Source organism: Haemaphysalis longicornis, unplaced genomic scaffold (genome assembly GCF_048455015.1).
Source record: "Haemaphysalis longicornis isolate Haplotype H1 unplaced genomic scaffold, Haemaphysalis longicornis Haplotype H1 scaffold_4, whole genome shotgun sequence".
Classification (NCBI taxonomy): domain Eukaryota; kingdom Metazoa; phylum Arthropoda; class Arachnida; order Ixodida; family Ixodidae; genus Haemaphysalis; species Haemaphysalis longicornis.
Genome location: NW_027526361.1, coordinates 59,867,717 through 59,891,058, shown reverse-complemented (window position 1 = coordinate 59,891,058; position 23,342 = coordinate 59,867,717). Strand labels below are relative to the sequence as shown.

General features: G+C 46.5%; 2 protein-coding genes across 4 annotated transcripts; one reads left to right on the top strand and one right to left on the bottom strand.

Annotated features, from left to right (window-relative positions):
• The first annotated feature begins 607 nt into the window (after window positions 1–607).
• Window positions 608–10,487, top strand: LOC144178784 (zinc finger protein 830). Its single transcript, XM_077706891.1, has 9 exons — window positions 608–769; window positions 897–992; window positions 1,077–1,176; window positions 1,253–1,283; window positions 1,915–2,042; window positions 4,462–4,607; window positions 6,576–6,653; window positions 7,088–7,164; window positions 8,898–10,487. Exons 1-9 carry the CDS (start codon window positions 647–649, stop codon window positions 9,058–9,060), a joined length of 942 nt encoding a protein of 313 aa, XP_077563017.1. The 5' UTR covers window positions 608–646; the 3' UTR covers window positions 9,061–10,487.
• Window positions 10,488–10,820: 333 nt separating this feature from the next.
• On the bottom strand, window positions 10,821–17,312 carry LOC144178785 (tRNA wybutosine-synthesizing protein 3 homolog). 3 transcript variants are annotated; one of them, XM_077706895.1, is made up of 7 exons: window positions 17,241–17,312; window positions 14,156–14,236; window positions 12,886–12,984; window positions 12,126–12,197; window positions 11,988–12,056; window positions 11,826–11,890; window positions 10,821–11,049 (listed from the first exon to the last, which is right to left on the bottom strand). In XM_077706895.1, the coding sequence occupies exons 1-7, from the start codon at window positions 17,280–17,282 to the stop codon at window positions 10,884–10,886; spliced, it is 594 nt and encodes a 197-aa protein (XP_077563021.1). In that variant the 5' UTR covers window positions 17,283–17,312; the 3' UTR covers window positions 10,821–10,883. The 3 variants fall into 3 exon arrangements, with proteins under 3 accessions (XP_077563021.1, XP_077563019.1, XP_077563018.1); XM_077706892.1 differs by lacking the exon at window positions 17,241–17,312 and adding an exon at window positions 16,833–17,160 and having other exon boundaries at window positions 10,830–11,049; XM_077706893.1 differs by lacking the exons at window positions 14,156–14,236; window positions 17,241–17,312 and adding an exon at window positions 16,833–17,160 and having other exon boundaries at window positions 10,822–11,049.
• Between the last annotated feature and the right edge of the window lie 6,030 nt (window positions 17,313–23,342).

Below are 23,342 nucleotides of genomic sequence, written 5' to 3'. Positions count from 1 at the left end.
GATAAGTCCAGGCTTGGCGATCCCTTTCAAATACATACCAAACAGTTTTTAAAAAATTAGCACTGCTTGCACTAGTGGTGCGTCTGTGCTCACCACTTCAGGCGCGAAAGCACGTGAACTGGCGAAAAGAACAGCACGCGGAAGATCACGTCACGTGTGACGTCATCTTTCGCCAGGGTTCTCGAAGGTGCACCTGGCCGACGCTGGGCGCTCCTCACGAGGCACACGCTCACGTGCGCTCGGGTGGGCTTTTCTGGTAACGCTCCAAGGCGGAATTAAAAGCTTAAACAGCTCTGCTGTGAAAATTACGAGTGCCTTCAACCATGAAAGGATAATATAGTTAACGTCATTCGTACGGCGGATACATTAAGCGTCGATGCAATGTATATATTTAAAACAGTCACGTCTAGCGCGCGTTATGATGAGATTGCAGATAAGATGTGACATCGTCATCACTTGCGTTCTGGCTGCGCGTTGGAGAAGCTCTTGCAGATCTGGCAATTTTCTTTGCCTTAATGAGAAATTAATCTGCGATTAGTTTCAAATTTTACAGCTTGTACTAGGAAAGGGTTATCATTCTTGTGCCGCTGCTATCCGCCGCTTGTTCGATCCGATCCAATGCCTGAGCTAACGCAATCCAGCCAAGATGGCAGCGCCCAATGCGCGAAAGAAAGTTATCCAAAAAGATGACCTGAAACGGTTAATGAGAGAGCGAAAGGAAGCTTTAAGTCAGTCATCGAAGAAGATTACATCTCCGTACGCAAGATATCCTTTTTACGTATTTCTGCCATGTTGCGCGCAGCACAGCCTGCACTTGCCGTCTTGGTGTTTGCACCCATGTTTGAACTGTTTGGTGTGCTGATCATTTTCGTTTTCCTTAATGTAAGTTCACATATAACAGCTTAGGCCAGCTGACATGTACAGTATGTATGGTCCACATAAAAAGCGAGACGTTATGGGCAACTCACGTTCTTGGAAAAGCGCACAAAGAGGTGAGTAATGTATACATTCGTCGACGATCGCCGCGATGTTTTTGCCTATTCGAGGGCTTTCATATCACCCAATTTTGTTTTAAGAGTGTGGAAGATTTCAAAGAAAGCGCGGCAAAACGCGGGCAAAGTGTTATCCCGGCCAAACGTGCAAGTGATGCATCGGCTGAAACCACAAACGGTGACGGTGAGTTGTTTACTTTTTCTTTGGCAATACTGAAAGATTGGCGGTAAATTACCCGTGTGTATTGGTTGTGTTCCAGATAAAGGGCGAAGCCATGGAGGGAATGCCAGGTAAGTGCAGTTTCACTCACTGTTACGTGGTTTTTACAAAGTCGCCCTTTTTGCAAATTGGGGTCGCCCCGTTTGATACAAAGCACATTCAAAGTACGAGCTACAATTTCTCACTTACAGACGTGGGAATAGTTGGGAGTAATACCTGCATAAGCGGCAACCCGAATATGTGCATCTTTGCATGTTATCTTTTACTAGCAGTCGGCTTGGGGCTTCGATCTTGCGACGGACACAAACTGAAGGCACACAAGCTCCTCAGTTCCTGTTAGTTCCACAGGAGCAACAAAGGAAGAAGCACAATAATGCAACGAGCACAGTGATGTTCACCTTTCGTAAACGCATATAACCAAGAGATTATTCAAAACAGTGGCACACAAGAAACCAAAACCTCATTTTAGCAATATGACCTTGCTGTGTTTGCAAAAACGCAGCAACAAACTGACAATTTGCATAGTTCTATATTCAGAGCTTTTGGGAGCGTGTTAACTGTTAACGTTTTACTGTTAACTGTTAAAGTTATTAACGTTTAACAATATTGTTAACAGCACTGGCTTAAGAACCGGTTCGGCTGCAAAGTAACAAGTGTTTTCTTTCTGTAGTGTGTATTTACACTGTGCAATGTCTCTCACAGTCCCCCTCACAAAAAACCGAAAGGGTCTCTCCCAGTGGCTGACTACTCGTCAGATGAGGAAATGGACGTCAGCAAACCTGCATCAGAGTCAAGTTCCACGGAAAAGACTGAATCTGCGCTACCAAGTGGTGAGCTTTGTAAAATGTTTCCACCATTGTGCAAATATTGGTGGACAAATATTGCTGATTTGGGAGAGGGGTCCGCAGAATAACAAGATGCATTTTCTTTTTTTAAAATTTCACATGCATATTAGGACCGATTTTTTAATCCTGATGGGGGCTGTAAACGCTTCCAAGTAATGAAGCAGTCCCAAAAATAGAGCTAAAAAAAACCTTGGATACATGGAGAGAGAGAAAGGAAGCATGTTTAATTGCAAGTTCATTGGTGTGTGATGCTGAGAGCACCGGCCCTGTGGGGGGTGTCCTCTAGTCCAGCATGCCTTTGTCCTTGCTGGCTGCTCGTGCCCTCTCTATCACCATACCCTGGGTCAAGAGGTCCAAGCTGGACAGCCGGCCCACCCACTGCTCGTACATGGGACATAGATTGGGTGTGAGGGATGGGGACTGTTGGCGATCCCATACCAGATGGTACAGGTACCAGACGGTTACTACACAGTTCTAGCAAAAACACTCAAATGGTCGGCCAGTGTGAAGGGTCAGTGCACTGCGTTTATTTGCTCTCAAAATGCTCTCCCTAAAATGCAGTACACTTGCCACACCATTTTTTTCTGTTGTTTGATAAGGTTTCGAAACTATTGCATGTGATAATCTTCAGCGCCTGCATCAGATTCATTTCGTACTCATTCCACACTTCAGAAATGGCTTTCTTTGAGGAGAAAAATGCTTGTCTTGAAGCCATGTTCATTACTTTTTAACCCATGCACATCACATTTTCACACAGAACGTCTGTTGGCATGCTCAGAACAAATGTGCAAACAGTTGTGGCCTATGTAGCACAAGTTTGAAGTTGTGGGATACGTTACATCTCACTCTTCCACCGGAATTTTTTCACGATTAGCTGCAGCATAAACACCAGCTCAGTTTGCCTGCATTTCTGCTCCATAAAGACCAAGGAGTGCAGTTATACCACAGCTGTACTTATAGCTTTCCCATTGCAAAAATCACGGTTGAGTGCAATTTTGTGTCGTACAGCAAATGTAAACTACAGAATATTTTACACATGTGCCAACAAGTGTTATAGTTTTATTGCACTATCCAATAGATAAGCTTTTGATTGCAGCAAGAATAATGTATGTGAGACCCGTACATCCCAGGATGCCGTGTGTGACAGTTGGTTCCATGGTGGAAAAGTTAGCTTTGAGAAAACAAGGAGGGACGTGTGGAATTGTAGGCATAAATAGTTGTTTAGGAGACTTTGGAGTGCAACAGATTAGTAAGTACAGTTGAACCTGGTTATTACAAACACTGATATAGCGAATTGTCAGCTATAGCGAACTAAATACCAACTTTGGTTGGTCATTCTTCATTTCAATGACACTTGATCTTTTATAACGAAAGTGAAACTGCGAGAGCCGCGGACATTATCGGATATAACGAAGAAGCCACTAGTAGGCTGAGAAGATACTTTGAAAAACCCCCGGAGTCCGAAAGTGCAGAAGTAGAAAAGGCCCCTTTGTTCGTAGGCACTGTGGTGGCTCAGTGCTGTGAATAGCCACCAAAGATGACATCCTTGCTAAAAAAAAACAGGAATGCAAGCCTGTTTTGTCAAATGAACTTTGTTCTGCGGTGATTTTTCGTTTCATGTTCTGGTTCATTGAGCTTGAAATGCCACAAGGAGAAAGATAAGGGTTACCTTGTTTATAGTAGGTTCAAAGATTAAAATAATGCGTTTTTGTATCAAGGATTTTTGCGGGAGCCAGGTAACCGATTGGCTTGAAACAATTTTTAGCTTTGCTGTTACAACGAATATCGGATATAACGAACTAAATTACTGTGCCGATACTGCTTTGTTATAACGAGGTTCGGCTGTATTTGTGATAGGACTGTAATGCATTGTTTTTTTATAACTTGTAGGTTATAAATGAAGACAGCACATAAATTTGATCTTTTTTTTGTAAAGACCAGGGTCCCCTCTGCTATTCTCAATTCTGGAAGAAGTGCATCTACGCAATATGTACCCAGAGATGTAGATAAAACATTTTAAGCAGGTGTGGCAACAGGTTTTAAAATGTACGTTCCTTGTAAATAAATTGTGTGTATTCAGAATCACCAATACGCTAATCTAAACAAACATGCCTCCAAGAAATTTGTAAAATAATTCCACAGTTCTCGTGCCTATCATGCAACACTTCAGGCAGGGGACTCAGGAGCAGTTTGCTTAACTGTAATGCTTGCCTCAGTAGAGAAACATTTTTGACATTTAGGCACCATTCAAGTTGGTTGGACTACGGATTGAAATTGGTTGGTAAGCTTGTGAGAGTGTAACCTGTGTAATTTCCTGCAAAAGTTGCCATGCAAAACGGAATGACAGCTAGGACATTGCTGTTGTATGTATCAAATTTTCTACATCAAGCATTTGTTTTTCCAGGTTTCTTCGACAAAGCCCCTTCACAGCAGGTGGAAGAGACTTCAGCAGGCCGCTCATCACAAGTGAAGCCACAGTCATCCAGCAAAAAGACGCGTGCAGAGGTGCTGCCAGAAGGGTTCTTCGATGATCCTGTTCTCGATGCAAAGGTACAACACTTTACAGGTCTCAGGCACTGCTTCCAGATTTTTAATGGTGTTACTAGGATTTATATGTGTTAAAATTTCCGTTTTGAGCAGTCTGTTATTTTAGTTTGCTCAACCAGCAGCTGGTTTTACTGAAGCCAGTTTTTTCTTTCTTTTTTTTAGTGGATAACTTTGCTGTCCAACTTGTTATTAAAAGAAAAAAAAAACGAGATGATTGTACCAATCAGAGGATATTGTGTGAAAGCATGCATTCCTGTTCATAAAGTGTTGTCCAGTTCGTTTCCGCTTAAAATGCATCGTTTGGTACATTACAGTGGATATGTACATACTATCCTGTGGGCATGTAACACTTTGCTAGAATAACAGTAGCGGCTGTTGGGTGTGTGCTGAAGCTTAGGCCTAACGTTACACGTTAAGGCTTTATGGCGCCAGCCGGTACCCATCTCTTGAAGTACAATGAGTAATACTTTTTTCCAGTGGGCACTGGTTGACGACGATAGACCAAAAACCACAACATAAGGCCGAATGTCACATGTTTAGGCTTACTGTTAGGTAACCCTAATATGAACCTTGCAACGTGCAAAGCAACGTCATACTCATTGTATGTTAAACTGCGTGTACCGGTTTCTAGCATTAGAGCTCAAAGTGTGGCATTAGGCCTAACGTCAGGCCATTGCACACCTGTTTCCCTGTCCCTCTGCCATGGATCAGCCTTTGCGCAGGCAAGTTATAAACTGGCAAATACAGAAGGCTCCTTGAATGAGGCTTCTTGAATGAAGCTTCAACCAGCTCATGCAAAATCAGCCAAGGTCGGACCTTAGTGCTTTTGCATTAAAAAAATTCTGGTCTGTGTGTTTGTCCCTCAGATCTTCTAAATAGGTACTAGAATATTTCAGCAATTAGAACCGACCGCTCAGCAGCAGGAATCGAACCCCTGTCTAGTGCTCGGCGTAGACTGTTGGCTGCATGAACGAACCACATGTGGTAGATGTGCCTAACACCTTGGGAGGAAAGGCGGAAGTTTAATGCAAAGAAGTAGGCACTGCAATGGTCTTGCCTTGTCCGAGAGAGTCAAATCCTGAACTGAAGATACCTTGAAAGAAATGGGGCAAAAAAGCGAAATGAGAGGTGTACAACACATGCTATTGATTCGAGACTTGGTTTCGCAGCAAATTGAGCAAGATGGTGGGGATTTTCATTTTCAAGGGACCATGAAGGCAAAAGAAATGCTTGGCTCATACAAAAGATCGCCTCATTGGAATAACACTCGTACCTAATTTAATGGAAGCTTTACTCAGATAAGCTATACATAATGACGAAAATGGAGAATAGGCAGCCGTGGTTTTATTCTACAGCGATGCGAAATTTTTGAGGGCAAGGAGAGCGCCACCGCATTTTGCGAGTGAGAGTAATAAAGCATTTGTTGATGCCGCGGCTGCGAATCAGGATGAAACAAGGCAAACGATGCACACCAGTGGTTTTTTTTTTTTTTTTTTCTTCCAAGATGCGAGTGCTTGTGCAAGGCACAGCGAGCACAGACATGGCGGTTTCCAGTGTTGCCAAGTGAAGAATTCGCCCACTAAACTTTTCAGAGAACATCATCTATAAGAAAATTCTGCCTTAGTGAATCTATGAAGGAGTCTAGTGTTCGTCCAAGAAAACTTAGCGAGTCAAGGGCAGAGTGCACTTTACAAATTTCAAGATTCTACGGCCAGTAGTTGGGCCAGTCACCCCTGCCCGTCTTTATTGATGTAGGTGTGAGAGCACCCTTCAAACATCGGCTAACATTCTCTAACTTCTTATTTATATTAGGTTAATTGCCCATTTTCTATCTGTTTAATTAATTGTTGTGCCTAAGTTGTTGTTATCCATGCCCTTCATCTGTTGATCTCTGTGCTTGATTTTCTCGCATGTTAGCCATCATTTTCCTGCTGGACTGATTCCATTTATACTTCTGCTCTTGTCACTTAGGCAAGGAACGTGGAGTACAAAGACCCGATTGAAGAGGAGTGGGAAAAATTCCGGAAGGAAATTGCAGAGGAGACAAGCGTAAGGATGGCCAGAGTTGCTGTTTTGCCTGCTAATTTGTGGCACATTTTTGTTTTTGAGAACCAACTAAAAAACTTGCTGTATACCAGACGTGACAGGCCCAAGAAGCCTATAGATTTTAGACCAATTTATAGCTAAATATAAATTTAGGTTTCACTGAATGGATATTACTTAAACAAGATAACTGCTTATACAGACAGCTGAGCTGTCTGTGTAAGCAGTGATCTACAATTTCTACGGTAGTTTCTTCTACGGTTTTGTATGTTGGACACATTACCAGAATAATGCCCTCAGTATGACAGAGCTCCTGATAGTTGAAAAGGTTTTACTTCTTTGTTGCATGTATGTGAAGACTGCATGCCAAGCCATGGCCATTATCTAAATTGAAACATGAAACCGACTAAAGTGGAGTGTTTTGCCCCTTTCCCATGCAGGTATCTGAGGCCATCATGGCTGAAGATATTGAGGAGAGCAAAGTGGAGCGGGACATTGAAGAGATTGACGAACAGATGTAAGGAATCGTGTAGAAATCGTTCATTCCAGCCGCCATCAGCTCTCGGGAGGATCTTATAATGAGGCCAGCTCTGCCAAGCCTTAGAAGTAAATTTGTGCTCTAAAGAAAAATGGCAGCAGTCAGCTATTGGTGTGCTCGTGCAGTTTCAAGTTCACTCAATGGAAATTTAAGACTAAACACAATAGCTTCCAGGTTGCTGGAAATTTCTTAAAATCTGGCACGTTTTTATGTCACTTCCACACCCTAAGGGATTACTATATCTTCTCTATAAATGCTTACTCTCCTCTGGGTGATAGGAACGCAAACAGAAATTTGGCAATTGGTGTTAGAAGTGTTTAGAATAGAGAGCAAATTATGCACATTCAAGTTTTATCCTTTTAGTACAGGTTATGAAAACTTCGCGTTTAAAGAATTTATTAACTTCGATGCTCATTTCATTTGGTACATCATGGAAATCGAAGCAGTTCGACGCATTTTGAAAGAATATGGTAGTGTTCGTCCAAATCCTTGCAAAGGAAATGCCTGCCTTCCTAAGCCTGATGGTTTGAAGGTTACACTCGCAAAGTAAACTAAACAGTTATGGAGGTGACTGAAGTGACTGAGAGATTGGAATGCTGGTTGGGAAAAGGCAGAGGGAAGGATGTAGTACCTGTTACAAACAAAATTTAATGTAGTCGACCCTCCTGCTAATAGCAGTGCTAAAACTTAGAGTAGTATTTGGCGTAAATGCATTGGCACATAGGGTGAGATGACGCATGCCATCACCCATATACAAAGGAGGTTCCAAAAGCAATCAATCAGTTATTCACTGTTTGCAAGAAAGGAGTGTGATGACAAGGTTAAAAAAAAGTGTTGTGAAGAAGAAGAGCCTCGCTTTTTTGAAAATGGTCTTCACTGTACCTCTCGCAATAAGAAACCAAGTAGTTTGGTATGGGGGTTGGGTGTTTTCGTGTTTTGTCACTGTGCAGGGCCACGTAGCACTCCTCTGTTTTTGTATTAAGGAGGCGGGCTTCTTTCTCTGTTCATCTCCCATTCACAAAAAGGATGCCATACCTACACAGCTTATTCCTCTCCTTCCTCATACTATTCATAGCTGCCATTGATGAATAATTCAGTGAAGTGAATTTTATCTGCAATTAACAATGACATCTCCGCTTTGAATGCAACAAACATCATCGCATGAGGCTGGCTCAGTTGATGCACTTAAACACTTCTAAAACTGATTTTGTCTGAAGCTAAACAACAAGAAATTGAGCGCTTGCATGCGTTGCAAAAAAATTGAAAAAAAAAAAAAAAACGAAGTGATGAGCTTGAGACATCACCAAGGCACAAAAAAATGTAAAAGTGGCTCGGAAGTGGGCAAAACTGCACAAAACTTTTACATAAAGCTTGCAAGAATGAGAATAAATCTTGAAATGTCTTGTTTAGGTCTCCGTAGTAGTACATAGGCACAGTAAAATTATGCCTGTATTGCAGCAGATTTCCTTCTTCCAACAACAGAGAAGCTTATTGCAGATTACACTTTCCTGTGCGAACATTTGAGAAAGACAGACGTGATTCCAGACAGCAGCGATTCAATAGTGTTACATAATTCAGTGAAGTTAGAGAGCATGTTCAGAGTGCACATTGCACATAGTCGTTTGCTTTACTGCTAATGGGAGTATTACTGATAGTGGTAGCGTACACTCAGGCCGAATGCCCCAGTGCTTCCTGTTCTATTGCCATTCCAGCCACAACTGGCAGAGGGTCGAGCAGCTCCAGCAGAGGAAAGAGGAGCTCATGAAGAAAGAAGCCACGGGGATGGATGCCACTCAGGACAGCAACAGTGATCTCGAAGAGGAGCAGTTTGAGGAGTACCTCAGCTGGCGGGCAAAAAGAGTGTGGAAGGAGTGATGACTGCAGCCTTCTCTTTCTTTTTTTGCCCCACCAGAGTGCTTGCAGCATTTGCCTCGGGCTTGTGGCATTCGATGCTGAACGAAACTGCCGCACAAGTGTTGCTTCGCTGCAACCCGTGTCAGCTTTGTGAAACAAACTTGCTGTCAAAAATAACAACAAAAATTGCGGCGTTCTTCAGAGCTGGCAGCCATATATGTTTTTTAATCGTGTGGTATAACTAGAGGTGTGCAAATATAATTTTTTTATTGGAAATTTAATACAAATTGTGCAAATTGACTGTGAATCAAATATTTCAGGATACAATAATTTCCAGTTATATTCTATGGAGCTAGCTGTATGCATGTCAGACAAATTTTTGTACAAATATAACTATACAAAAAAATATTTTGGGCAGAAAATTATTTAATACGCAAACAGTTTCTGCCCCATCAGGTGGAACACTCAGCGTTGCGAGCTGCAGGTAGCTCCAGATTTCATGAGCCTTCAACTAAAAAAGAAAAAGCCACGGCAGAAACGGGAACTGAACACAGACACGTGGTGCCACGCGAGTTTATCACTACTCTGTGCCACAAAACAACACCCAAAACACACCTTTGAAGGTTTGCTTATATATCCTTACATGCTTTGAATGTGAAAGCATTATGGCTTCCCCCAGAAATACTTCAGTGCCACATCTCGTGTTTCATCCATGAAGGTACCATAATGCAGATTCGTACCTTGTCAGTACGGAGTTCCGGATGGTCTTTGGACTGGTCACATAGCCACTCAAGGCCAGTGGCGATACCAGTTACCTTCAGAAACTCGCGGTTAATTCACTAATTCGCATTTGGCGGCAACGACAACTCATAAGAGATGACAGCTGCCATCAGCAGCTCGTGGCTGATTAACCAGCTCCTCCTGCAATAATGCTTTTGCATTCAAGTCACGCTAGCCCCAGTTGTTTTTATCACTTTTGAACACACTGGTGCGTGATTAAAAGTGGCAATATTGGCAACGTAATGCACAAAAAAAAAGGTTAATTTATAAGAATATAACACGAATATTGTTCTCAATAATCTCACACCCAAATTATTACATTCTTTTGATGGAACTTATATGCAGGTTTGGCATTCTACCGCTACTGAGGTGTTTTGCGAAAGAATGACACCATGCGGGGGCACCCGTGCCTTGTGGCAAATTAAATTTTTGTTCATAACAGTCGTTATCTATAGAGATACTTTGTGCTGTGCAAGTACATTGCATCCCAGATTGAACTTAAAAGTGCATTCGCGAGGTATTTGTTTCGAATATTTGCACACCTCTAGCAGTAGCAAAACACGTGGTTGCCTCATTAGGCTGCGGTAGTTTCACGGACGAGTCCATTTTCATCATCGTGCTGTCTTGTATTACTGTTAATGGTGTATATAAAGTGTACAGGTTTCTCAGCTCTTTGTTGTGCTTTGCATTGCGGCAGCGAACACTTTGCTGGTGCATTCTAGTCAATAGTGGTACCTGCCTGTTAGACCAAGAACGTTGGCACAGCACCTTGAATTGACATCTATGTGTTTTGTTACTACATCCATGCATGTTCTGTTGGGAAGACATCTTTGTGAGTGTTGTAGCTGAGAGGTCTCAAAGCAGTGTACAGGGTTTATGTTGGGCATTTCATACTGCTTTTCATACAAGTGACATAGGGATCTTCTCCCAAATGAACTGGGGAGTGAGATGAAATTTAGGATGAGGAGTTTGTGCTACCCTGTGCAGCTGTAACCTTTTACTACTCCATCTGCCCACTCTTTTTGAAGAAGACAAGTTTATTATGCTAAATCTCAAGCCTTGACTCATGTGGGGTCATCGAAGAGACTGGAGACACTCTCATAGTCGTCTGTCGTCGCAACTTCATTCTTGGTTCTGCCAGCTCCAACCGGCCTCTTGGGACATCGGGGCCTTCTCTGCACACTTTCATCCTCTCCCGCGCAGTGAAGCTCTGCAAGTGCATCTGAAAACCTGCACATAGATAGCAAGGTGTTAAACAAGTGCTACTCACAGTGTGCAAGTGCAAGCAATGATTTCAGATGTGCACCAATGCACTCATTCCTGCAGCTAGAGAAGATGTAGGGGCAAGCTGGAAGGTATTTAAGTGCAGAGCACTGTAGGGGGTCGCCTTGTCATCATAGCTGGTCGCTGTCGCAATGTCTAACAACTGCCGGAATCAGGCAGTGCAGCGAGATAACGGACCCAAGTAGAGCCATACGGTGTTGCGGCATAACGGACCCTAACAGAGGAAAAAACAAGCGCTATATCTAGTCATAACTGCTGGCGCTTGTCATACATCTCCCCGCTCTTTAGCGCAAAGAAAACTGCAGGTACATTTAAGGCAAAATCTGCGTATATAACCAACAGCCCCCACGTCCATTTAGTTAGCTGCTGGGCTGGTTTTTACAATAGTAAGCGAAAAAAGTGGCTGCCAAAAACGACGCGTTCCTAATTGCACAGTAAGGTGCCGGCACGTGCAGGATGAAAGCAAGCACAAAAAGAACAGAACTCCCACTTGCGCTGTTCCACGCAGGGGACGTGCAAGCTTTGCGAAGGCGGGAAATTTGAATTGCATTGGACAAGCTTCCGTTAATTTATCAAGAGAGGAGCGAGACAAGGAGGCGAAGAGCGTGATGGGCAGTGAGCGGATAACAGCGCCACAGCCCATCATGGCGAATCGTAGCTCTGTACTTCCGACAGCTTTCACGTTGAGTGGAACAGCTTTAATTTTTTGTGTAATCAAGTACCTTTGCAGGCGTCTCCAGTTTTCCATCATTTTGTCATTTGCCAGCCGTCGCAAGAACTCGAGGTACTGAAAAGACGTTTGTGCCTGTTTTTAATGCGTGTGGGCAATGGGTGAGGCAAAATGTTTACACCACACACAGACACTGCAAAAAGGAGACCCTCACCACTGGCGTCACAAGCACGGTGCCCCCGTCGGTCAGGGGCACTTCCATCGCCAACGTGGTTCGAACCGCCTGCAACCAGAAAAATGGCCTGTGAGCTTTGCACGCATGCACAGCAACACTGCTGCCAGCAACGCCTACCAGGTGGACCTTGCCTGACCTGCTCAGCAGGATCCCAGAATTGCGACAGCCCGCTCCGATGCTCGCTGCCAACTGCAAAGGAAGTGGCGCTGCACCCTAAACGGAATCTCAGCTCTGTGATTCACTAATCCTTGTGCTTGCAGGACTGTTTGTAAAGTTCAACAATTTCTTAGGTGCAACAAAAGCGAGAAGGTGGCACTGAAGCCAAGAATACGCAAAAATAAAAACAAAATGGGGGAAAAAAGCAAATTGAAGCGAGAAAAATCAACAATTAGAAGAAAAATATTCGTGAACTGAAAATTTTACCCCAATGACCCAAGTCAAGCGTGCAACTTTTGCACAAAGAACAACAAACAACGGTAAGACAGGACAAGCGCAAGCTCTTAGATGAAACATTGCACTCGTGCCGTCTTGCCCTATGTCTGTCCCTCTTTGCACAAACCTGCCCCATCCTGTAATCCCGTCCAATATTTTTTTTTTCATTTTTCCCCCACAGTTCTCTCTTCTTTTCTTCGTACCAGAAAAAAAAAAAAATTCCCTCTCCCTTCCATGCATTTGGCCCATAGCTGCACGAAGCAGGATTGTGCCAATCCTGCATCCTGATTAAGCCACTAATGACGAGAGCGTCCTTCTGGTCAAGCCACCGCTGTGGGGCAGGGTATGCAGACATGAATTGTACTCTGAACGCCAAGTAGCAGAAGAGTAGCAGCCATTTTTTCTTTACTATTGTGTTTAATACTGTTGCAACATTTGTACTTACGAGCTTTTGGGCTGCATCCACAGACTGGCATCGGACGTGAAGGATAAATGGCTCAAGCTTGAGTGTCAGAGAAGCGGATACATTTTCAAGAGCAGCATCCTGGATTAAAAACAACAAAAAGTGAAATCAAATGGAACTAAGAGATCTTGCCCTCCATGTAAGCTGCCAGTAAAAGAACATCCACTTTATTAATTGCCAAATGCTAGAATGAAAAATGCAAGCACTTTCATAGATCCATGCTGTTGGTGTTCGCTTTGCATAGTTTGCATGAACTAGGAATGCAAAGGTTGTTAGTGGATTTCGTGCATCAAAGCTAGACCTGGGATTTTAGGCATGCTGAAGTGGAGGGTTCAAGATTAATTTAGACCACCTAGGGATCTAATGTGAGCCGAAACCTCGACATGAAGGCATTTTTAAAGACGATAGTCTTTCTTGGACTACTTACACGCAGGAATTTTGGTCTGTCTGTGACTCGATTCAGCCACCCAGCCAAACTTAAACTGAATCTGGCAATAGTCTTATATACCCACAGCCAAACCTAAAAGTCTAAGTCCGGTGGCAATCTTCATACTGTCAGCATTGTTGAACAAGAACAAAACATTACGCAAATATAAGGCAGCAAATCAACGTCAATATGTGAGTGATATTTGCAGTGTTCCTTTATTAAAAAATTCGCAGATGCTTGGTTTTTGCAATAGCAAATAAAATACTACTTCAACTGCAGAAATACCTCGCCTGCTGTTGCCCACGCTACCTGGCGGCATTTGAAAAAATCAAATGGAAACAGTTACGAAAGGTTCGACTAGGTAGGTTCCAGTTCCCACGTTCCGCTTGGAATGCTCGTGGAGTAAGGGCAACGTGGTTCTATAAACATTGCCTCCTGTCTCTGCAGTACGGCAGTGCTGGCATAGAGGCACCCGACTTGGAGCAGTGAACACGGTAAATTTAAATTGCCTTGAGCAAACCTCTAGCATGTTATCTAGGGAGGAACGAGACAGGAGAGGAACAGCACGAGAGGTGAGCGGGAAAGAGAAGGGAGGCCTTTACTTGGCAGGGGCACCAATCGACTGTCGTCTTTCATCGACATTTTCAACGAAAGGAGCAGATACGTAACCATTTTTTGTTTTTTGCCTCGATCAGAACAATGGCTGTCGCGGTTGAGATTGTGCTCGCGTTCTCAAGCTCAGCAGCACAGCTTTTTACCCAATGAGCCATCACGGAGGGGAGGAATTTAGGGGGGGGGGGGGGACGCTGTGACATGCGTACCTACCAACTCACTCTCGCCGAGCAGGTCATGAGTGACAAGGTGCCACTTGCAGCCCTTCTTTTGTGTCGAGGTTCCACTGTCAGACTGAAAGATAAGGAAGCAACAGCAGTTGGCTTTGACAGCAACGTACGGTGCTGTTGCATACTGTAGGCCAAATGGTACGCTATCAACCACGCACATTTAAATTAGGCCTGTCTGGACGACATAGACATAAGCCCCTTGCTAACTGTCATAAGCCTAGCCTTTTCCTTCTCTTTCAGGCGGAAGATTCTGAGGGTCAAAAAGTTCTTTAGCCCAGGTTACAGGTGCTTAAACCATTTTCATATTTGCACCCGATTTAAGTGTAGCTTTTTACAACATTTGTTCAGTGTTTTTTTATTCAGTGGCTAAAAATGCTCCCTAGGTTTTCATGAAGTTTGCAGGTGCTGTTTTATTGAGATAAAACAATAACGAGGTGAACAATCCAGTCTAAGGTCCCGATTGTTTTCCAGGCCCAGACAAACAATAGTTGAGAGCCACCAACCCACTCTCAAAATTTTTGACACATTCAAACACTTTTTTTTTTCATGCAGAGAATCTGCATCAAAAGCGCCATTTTTCTTTCAACAGCCTCCTTCGTCTCTTTCGTGATGAGAGACTCGACATCCTAGGAGCAACGCACAGAATCAGTTCTATGCCAGTCTCGGAACTGAGCCAGGTAGCACAGCAAGAAAATGAATTTAAGAGGTGGCATAATGTCCGCGAAAATTTGTTCCATCTGTTTGAAGGTACCACAAAGGGCAAAGTAGAAAATTGGCCAACTTGAAAGGTTGCCACACTATTGTAACAACCAACTTTAGCGCAAACAATTAGGCTTGGTAACAATGAAAAGAGATGATAGTGTGGCAATTAGCCAGCCACTTTCTAACAGTTCCCTTACAATGCCACAGGGACCAGTTTGTGTGATCGCCAGCTCCGGACAGAAGCTAGTGCCGACAAATATGATGGCCCAATTGAAGTGGGTGCTTCTAGTGTCATTTGATTGCAATGCATGAATTCTGACCTACAGTTAGCAAGCGCACTGATTACTCCTGTTCTTTTGCACCCAGACGTTGCTGCCGACGTTTGGTCGAAAATTTAAACGTTCGTAACAACATTTGTGACCTTCCTTCAGTGAAAACAGCATCTTTCACGGCTGGAACGGGGCCAAGTGAGTTATTAAAGGCTAGTTTTTTCGAATAAAGCAGGGATATATGTTGGTTCTATGGTTCATTTTAGACACGTCATATGTTGTCAGATACCCGGCACGGTCCTCCCACAATTTCACAAGTGGCATTGTATGTTGTAAACTTGAAATGGTGTCTGGTAACAGTGACATAGAAACATTATGCTGTCTTTTTATTTTTCGGATAGCACAAATAACGTTTTCCTCAGCATACAGAAATAAAAAAATGAAACCAAAAAGTGCTGGGTGCAGTTTCCTTGCTTTGTGGTAGTGCAACAATGAAGAGAAACCAACAGCAAAGTTCATGATTGGTACGCCACTGCAAGTGTTTCGCTTCTTAGCTGGGTCGGGCACACGATAACCACGTTTATTTTGTACCTCAAAACCAAGAGTCTTTTTGAATGTGCGCATGGGCTTCGGCAGGAGAAGATGGAAGTGAGGCAGGGCAATATCAAAAGAAAGGAGACATCATGGAGTGGGGTACACAGCTGAGGCCGGCTCGTGTCTCTGAGCCACAGAGGACAGAAAGGTATAGCATGATGCTTTTAAACACTGAATGCTAACCAGAGGTGTCGGTAAAGGATCACATAATTCGGGACACAAACGCATTATCTTTTTATACTTTGTGGCTATACATCCAACACTATTCAGCATCGAATGCCAATCAGAGTGGACAAGGCGGGTAACGTGATTAAAGAGCTGTTTCATTTTTTTTTAGCCTGCGGATCATCAGGCACTGATAGACAGGTAACACTAATCGAAGTTGGAGGGGGTGGTCACTAGATAGGGGCCTAAAACCATACGAAAAAATTTTGAGTTTCCTTTAGCAATGGGCAAATGTATGCGTGGTATAAAAAAAAAATGCAAGTTTTGGGCATGACATCACTTTTGGTTTTGACATAGCGTTAACAACTACAACGGATCAAGTGCCAGACGGATATTTCTACACTCACATAGTGATGAGACAACGCTGCATTTATCCTGCTGGCAAAAGAGATGTCGCAAAACCAGAATTTCAATTTCAACAAAAACTTTCTGTGGCCCATTCATTCATCATTTCTAAAAGGTGTTGATGTTACATAACAAGGCCACAGCAGCATTTACTGGTGCAAAATATTTTTCGCAGAAATTATACACGAGGGTAAAGTGCAAAGCCATCATAAGCAAGGCCGCATCGCGGCACTCTGCCGCCAACTTGTGACGAAAAAATCACAAATTTCGCGCCATTATGACGAACTTTCCTATGTGCCAATCAAGTGAAACCGCATAAAGAATCAACCCCGCCTGAAGCTTTTCGGCACACCCCAAGAATAGGCACCCGATGTACCTCAGTCATGCAATAGTTCCCGTGGTTCCAGCCCGTCTTGGATTTATGGCGCAAACACTGCTTAGCATAACCGCGCTTGTCATCCACTTTTACGGCGACGTCAGACTAGAAAGGACAGCTTTGTGGCAACGATGTCAAAACAACGTTACCGTTGCGCCCGAGAAGACAATAATTCTTCCTGAGCAGGAACTTGTCGTGTAGTACTGGGGAAACACGTTCAAACAGTCAACGACTTGCACTATTCTGGCATCAATGCTTCCTTTGCGGCTCACATCGGCGCCGCCAAGTCTCCGAAGTTTCTCCTTCGCGAAGGCATCCATTAATTCTGATCTAGGGCTACCAGAGAAACAAGCACAAAACTTAGAGCACGTTCTTTCAGGAAGCTGTTCTCGAAGTGATCAAATGTTTGAGAAATCACCCTAGCTACCCAAACAGCACCGTCGAGGAGCCCGAGCCCCACATGACATGACTACTTGACTGGCCGGTTGGCTAGGCAATGTACTAAAAGGTTAAAAGCGCGACAAGCAACAAATTAAGGGCTAACGTAGCTTCCTCACAAAATTATGTCGGGAATGGTTAATCGCTACAACATCTTGCATTTTAAGGTCAAGTGGTTCGTAAATACGCGGTTTCGTCCGTCGACCACAAGTGGTGCATCAGTCGAGTTGCTTTAGTTAGCGCAATGTTTAAATGCGCATGCGTAGCGCGCGCTTTCCGAAGGTTGATATTCCTGCCTATTTTGTGATTGCATCCTGTTGAACTAATTTCACGCTACGTGCTGCCTTTTGATCGGAATCACCCGTCGTTTAACTGCCGGAGTGACAGTGGTGACAGGTGCGTAGGGATCCATATGTTATCGCGCGTCTATTTCGATACTTCTGACACCGGCACGTCCAGTCACCGGCTTGCCGACTAAGTACAGAAAAACCTCGTTAATTCGGATCTCAAGGGAGTGGAAAAAATACCCGAATTATCCGAATGTCGAATTATCGAATGGGTAACAAAAACGCACATTTTCATTTTTTTTTTATTCCGTACCTTTACTTTGATAAGTCCGTGATGCTTTTTTTTTTTTTTTTTTTTTCAGAGGTCTGAGCGGAAAGGACTAGTTTAAACAAAACTCCTCTAGAACGAAGAGAGCGTCCGCGGCTTCTTTCGTGGTACGACGCACCGGGTACGACGCACCGTAGCACATCGCACGGGTCTTCTTTCGTCGGAGGACGCCTCATGCCGCCACACCGAGGGCAGCACTGATGATCTTGTTATAAGTCAACTTGCCAAAAACTCGTTTCAGTTGCGCCGTCCTTGACTTGCCTGCAGTCCTAATTAACCGGTGCGCGTGCAATTTTACGTCGAATTAGCGAATATTTGTTGTCATAGGGCTATGCACATATTTGAAGGGGGGGTGTGGGAATGACGAATTATCTGAATTTCCGAATTAACGGGGGCCAAATTAGCGAGATTCCACTGTACTGCTGAATGTCGTGAGTGGTGCCACAGCTGATATTTGAAAGGACCAACTGGACTTTGAGACACCGTGCACCGCATCAGGCCCCCAGCAACGGTGCTGGCTGTGCAGCGGCCTCACCGCATGTAATTCACAGCTTCGAACTTGTCGAACACCAACCGGGAAAAATTGCATGGCAAGAGGGACGTAGAAGGAGACTCCACGACTGCGACTGGACAAGCTGCGTTTCTACTCTCGTGGTGTATCCAGCACCACCGATGTGTCGACGAGTTGAAGTTCCTCAGGGGATACGACCGCTTCCCTATTCGCCTGCGGTGATGCCAGTCCGGCCGCACCGTTCGCTGTCTTGGAGTTGGGAACAAGTTGTTCGGTTTCAGCGGCCGTTCCACCACTGCAACGTGCTGGCAGACCTCGACGCTATCGAGGGACTCGAAAAGCTGGAGTTGGACACTTATGACGTCGAACCTAAGTTCGCGGCTGAGCTGCAAAAGCTGTTGCTGCGCAACAACGGGCTCAATCAAATGAATCTGGCGAGTGCGCTGCTCCGTATCAACGATGCGCTACTACATCTAGTCGGGTGTGAATCGCTTACCATTCGCAATCAAATCTCACGCTTCCAAAGCATGCATTCAGAGGCGAAGCTTACGCGATGCTCGACGGTCTTGAAGGAGCTCAGCAATTGGTCCCATCGGGAGAAAGAGGCAGGTTTCTGCCTTAGCAGAGGCACTGAAAGCCAATGCTACCCTGACAAATATTTAGATGAGGTGCTCACCTAAAGCACTGTTTGTTTCTCTTGAAGTCGACACTACTTTGGATTTGGAGGGGCTGGAAGTGTGTGAATGTGTCATTGGTGATAAATGTAGGGAACAATCGGCGTCAGCACTGCGTAAAAACGCTCACCTCCGCCGGCTGCGCTTCGATAGCGTCCCTCTTTCCGAGCATGGAGTGTTTCAGTTGGTAAACGCACATGCTCGAAAACACCACGTTGGAACGCCGATACAGTTCATGGATGCACACCTATCTGTAATGGCCATTTCACTGCTGCTGTACATTCTTTCCACAAACAAGACTCTGAAGCTGGTGTTCAACGTCTCACCTGACAGCCAACGCAGGTACACGATTTACAGCACTTTTAGTTTCCTAGCATTCTATAAGGAGGCATTCTATAAGCATATATAAGCCTTCATTGTGGCAGGAAGTCTCTACGTCAAGTGGGAGTAGAAGGTGGAGTGTGAATTGGGACCTCTTAAATGCGGACAGTTCTACCCAAAACAGCTGGGCTACTTGAGACGGCTGGAGAGGCCGCGCTGGGTGAGGAGAGCAGGCTCACGACTTTAAACTGCTCGCGCTAGACCGCTTTTTAGAGAAAAATGTGCGATTAAAACCAGCATGGAGGGTTCCAGTGTTAGAGGTTCGATGTAAAGGGAGATTGTATTTGGAGGAGGCTTGAATGTTCTGTGGCGCGCGAACTTCGGGCAGTGCCAAATTAGGTGGATTTATAAGCATTTGCAAACGAATGCAAAAGCCAGAACGTGAGCCCGGCCCAGGAAGCTATCCGGTCACCGTTCTCGGAACATTCTAATTATGGCGAATTCCATTGGGCGAACAGGAGCAAGTGGAGCGAGCAGCCGTAGCAGCACACGGGAGTAACGGAGACGTGTGATTTCGTTCCGCGAATGAAACATTCGCGCTGCGGGAGCAGTGAAAAGAGGGGGAGGGCGAGATGTCAAGAGTCATATGACCAAACGTTTCCCGCGCTCGCTTCCCGGAGCATTTCGCGCGCTCGTGATGTCCGCACGCAGTTATTCCTCGCCAGTTTTGCCAGATACGTGCCGGTGGTTTTGTGTCTGCCTTCCGCATGGCGACGAGTGAAGAAGCCGAGCGGATGTTCGTGTCCATGATAAAGGGGTCACCATCGTGTCTCCCAAAAATTAGCTGCGAACGATAACAGCGTCCACCGTCTTTTCCAGATACGGCTCTACCTTCGGTCGCTGCTCCGGCGGAGTGAACAGGTGCTCGAACATAAACTCATGCAATGTCAAATCGTCGTCGTCGTCGCTGCTGCTGCTGTCCGATGATGAGCTTGCGCTTGAATCTGTGGTAGCAGCAATTCCTTGTCCAGACGGCCGCGCTTAGCTGCTGCCGTACGCACTGAGCGACTACCGCAGCTGCTGGATTCCGCCATTTTTCCTCCGCCACCCGGGGATAAAACCAGAAGTGACGCAAAAGAGGTCACGTGACTTCCTCGGCGTTCCCTGGTACTATAGTGCCTAGAATATTCTAGGCACTATACTGTTACTCCGCCGCTGGCGACGGAGCACCGAGAACTGCTCTCGGCTGCTCTCGGCGCCAAAAAAGTGCTCCTCATCGACCAATGAAACACAACGCCCCTGCTCCTGCCCACGACCGGCTTGTGCTCCTGCCCGACCACTGGAAGACGCCAGAACTCGCGAGAGCACTTTGGGTGCAGTTAGATGTGCTCCTGTTCGCCCAATGGAAAGCGCTATATAAAATAGGCTGGAAGCTACTGTGCAAACAGCGCATGCCATGCCTTCGCAAAGCGGGACAACCACCTGTTGGATTGCGATACATGCTCTCGGAGTTATACAGTTCGCAGAAAGTGTGTCGTGTTCTGCTTTGAAAGACCGTTTCTTAAACGATTTGGGCTATTTTTAATGAAGAATAGGGGATCCGCCTTCAACCAGGCGCGAAGCTGTTTTTACTCAGCGTGCAAGGAAAATTCGAGGTAAGGCATGCTTTGAAGAGTGGACCGTCCTACAGTACGGCGCTGCAATGAGTTTAGGAAAAAAAAAAAAAACCTTGGTTGATTTCTGTTATAGGAATAGGTAAAACACGACAGTGAAATGTGCAGCGGAATCTGCAGCTGAGCATGATTTGTGGGTCGGCGGCTGTCTTGTGGGTGTGCTTGGCGAGGGGGGGGGGGCGGGGAAACAACATTATTTGCCGGCTAAAAGGGCACGGTGGCTCTCACTCCCTCGCTAGGAGGGGGGTGCCGGCCGCGACTGCTGGCGTGTGATCGCCACCAGCGCAAACTGCGCAGCGGCTTTCTGTGCGTCCTTGCCCATCTTGCGCACCGCGCGCGCGAAATGGGGCGGTAGTATGTCCGTTTCCGCTTCCGCGTCGTTGCACTCCACATCATGTGGGTCATGGTCGCCCTCGCGGCCCCGCACACCGCGCACTGGTCCGTGATGAATCGTTCGGGCGTGACATGCACGGCCCACACCGGGGTCCACGTCGCTCCCACTTGGAGTTGTCGGAGGAGCGCCGCCTCCTGCCGGGTGAGGTCCGGGTGCGGCGCAGGGTAGCGTTTACGTTGCTCCCTGTGCCATTCCAGGACCCCTCCATACGTTGTAATCGGGGAGGGCTCCTGTTCTTCCACCCCCTCGTCTTCTGCGTTGTCGTTGTCGTTGTCTCTGGCGTCGTTGTTTTCCTTGTCCGCACGAGGTGACGCGGCGCGCGGGCCGACGGGGCGTCCGGTTAGCGCCCTCGCCGCCCTGTCCGCGTCCTCGTTGCGGTTGCGAACGGGTCCCACGCTGCCCATGTGGGCCGGGAACCATCGTAAGGTTATCGGCGTCCGCGAGTCCAGGGCTCGGCACACCCTCACTGCGTTCACACACACTTGGTTCCTTGCGAAATTGGCGATTGCCTCCCTCGAGTCACTTAGCACCGTTGTGCATCCTCTGGCGGTTACCGCCAGCGCTATGGCCGTTTCCTCCGCCTCCGTGGCCGTCTCGACACGCACGCTGCACGCCGCGTCGACTCTTCCGGTAGTTGCTTGCACGACCGCCACCGTGTAGGCACGTCGGTGGTTGTCGGGGTATCGGGCCACGTCGACGTACATGGCGCCGGCGTCGTCGTCGTACGTCTCTGCCAGGGTGCAAGCCCTGGCCAGGCGACGCTCATGGTTCTCTGTTGGATCCATGTGCTGTGGGATCGGTGCGACGCGGATGCTGTCGCGGGCCTCGCGCTCCAGCGGCAGCCGTCTCTTGCTCTCCCGCAGCCTCGTTCCGTGCCCTACCGCGACAAGGATGGCGCTGCCCGTGCGCGTGGTTTCCAGTCTGGCTATCTGCGCCGTTACTTGCGCCTCTATGATCTCGCTCAGCGTGTTGTGCAAGCCTAAGTCGAGCATGTTCTGTGTGTTTGTGTGGGTGTATAAGCCCAGCGCAGCTTTTTATGCCCGGCGTATGAGAGCGTCGAGCTTATTGCGTTCGGCCGTGGTCCAGTTGTGAAAGGCAACCACGTACGCCAGGTGGCTTATGACGAACGACTGGACCAGCCTGAGCGTGCTGCGTTCCTTCATGCCGGCGTGCCTGTTGGCAATCTTCTTGACGAGGCCGAGTGCTTTGGCCGAGGCCGAGGCTTGCTTTGATTTGCAGTTGCTTGACGGTGTGAGCGTTGCTTCGGTGTTCGTGGATGTGTAGTCCGAGGACTCTGATGGTCTCTACCTCGGGTATGGCCGAGCCGTCGCCCGTGCGCACTTGGATGTTTGCCGCCTTCCCGTTCGTGGGGCTTCGCGGGGCCTTCAGGATTAGTAGTTCCGACTTGGCGGGGGAGCATTGCAGCCCCGTTCCCTCGAGCTGGTCTTCGACCGCTTTCACCGCGCAATGGAGCGAGTCTTCGATCTCTCCGTCGCTGCCGCCCGGCACCCAGATGGTGATGTCGTCGGCGTAGATTGTGTGGTTGACGTTGGGGGCGGTGCCGAGGCGTTCCGAAGCCCCGATCATCACCAGGTTGAACAGCGTCGGATAGATCACCGCTCCTTGCGGCGTGCCCACGCTGCCCAACGTTTTCGTTGGTAGTTCTAAGTCTCCGGCCACGATGGTCGTTGTGCGTGCCGTGAGGAAGTCTCTGATGTAGGCGGGACTCCTTCCCATGTTGAGGCGGGACACCTGCCGTAGTATGGCGTCGTGGCGAACGTTGTCGAAGGCGCCTTTTAGGTCCAGGCCCAGGACGGCGGCGTTGTCAACGGATCTCTTATTATCAATAATATCATGCTTGAGAAGCAGCATGGCGTCTTGCGTGCTGAGGCCCGCACGGAAGCCGAGCATCGTGTTGGGATAGTGCTCGCCATCCTCGAGATACCTTGCCCGAAACGGGACTAGTGTGCGCGCTTTCCCACTCCTATCTCTTCCTCTTCTCCCCCCCCCCCCCCCTTTTTTATTCCCTGAGC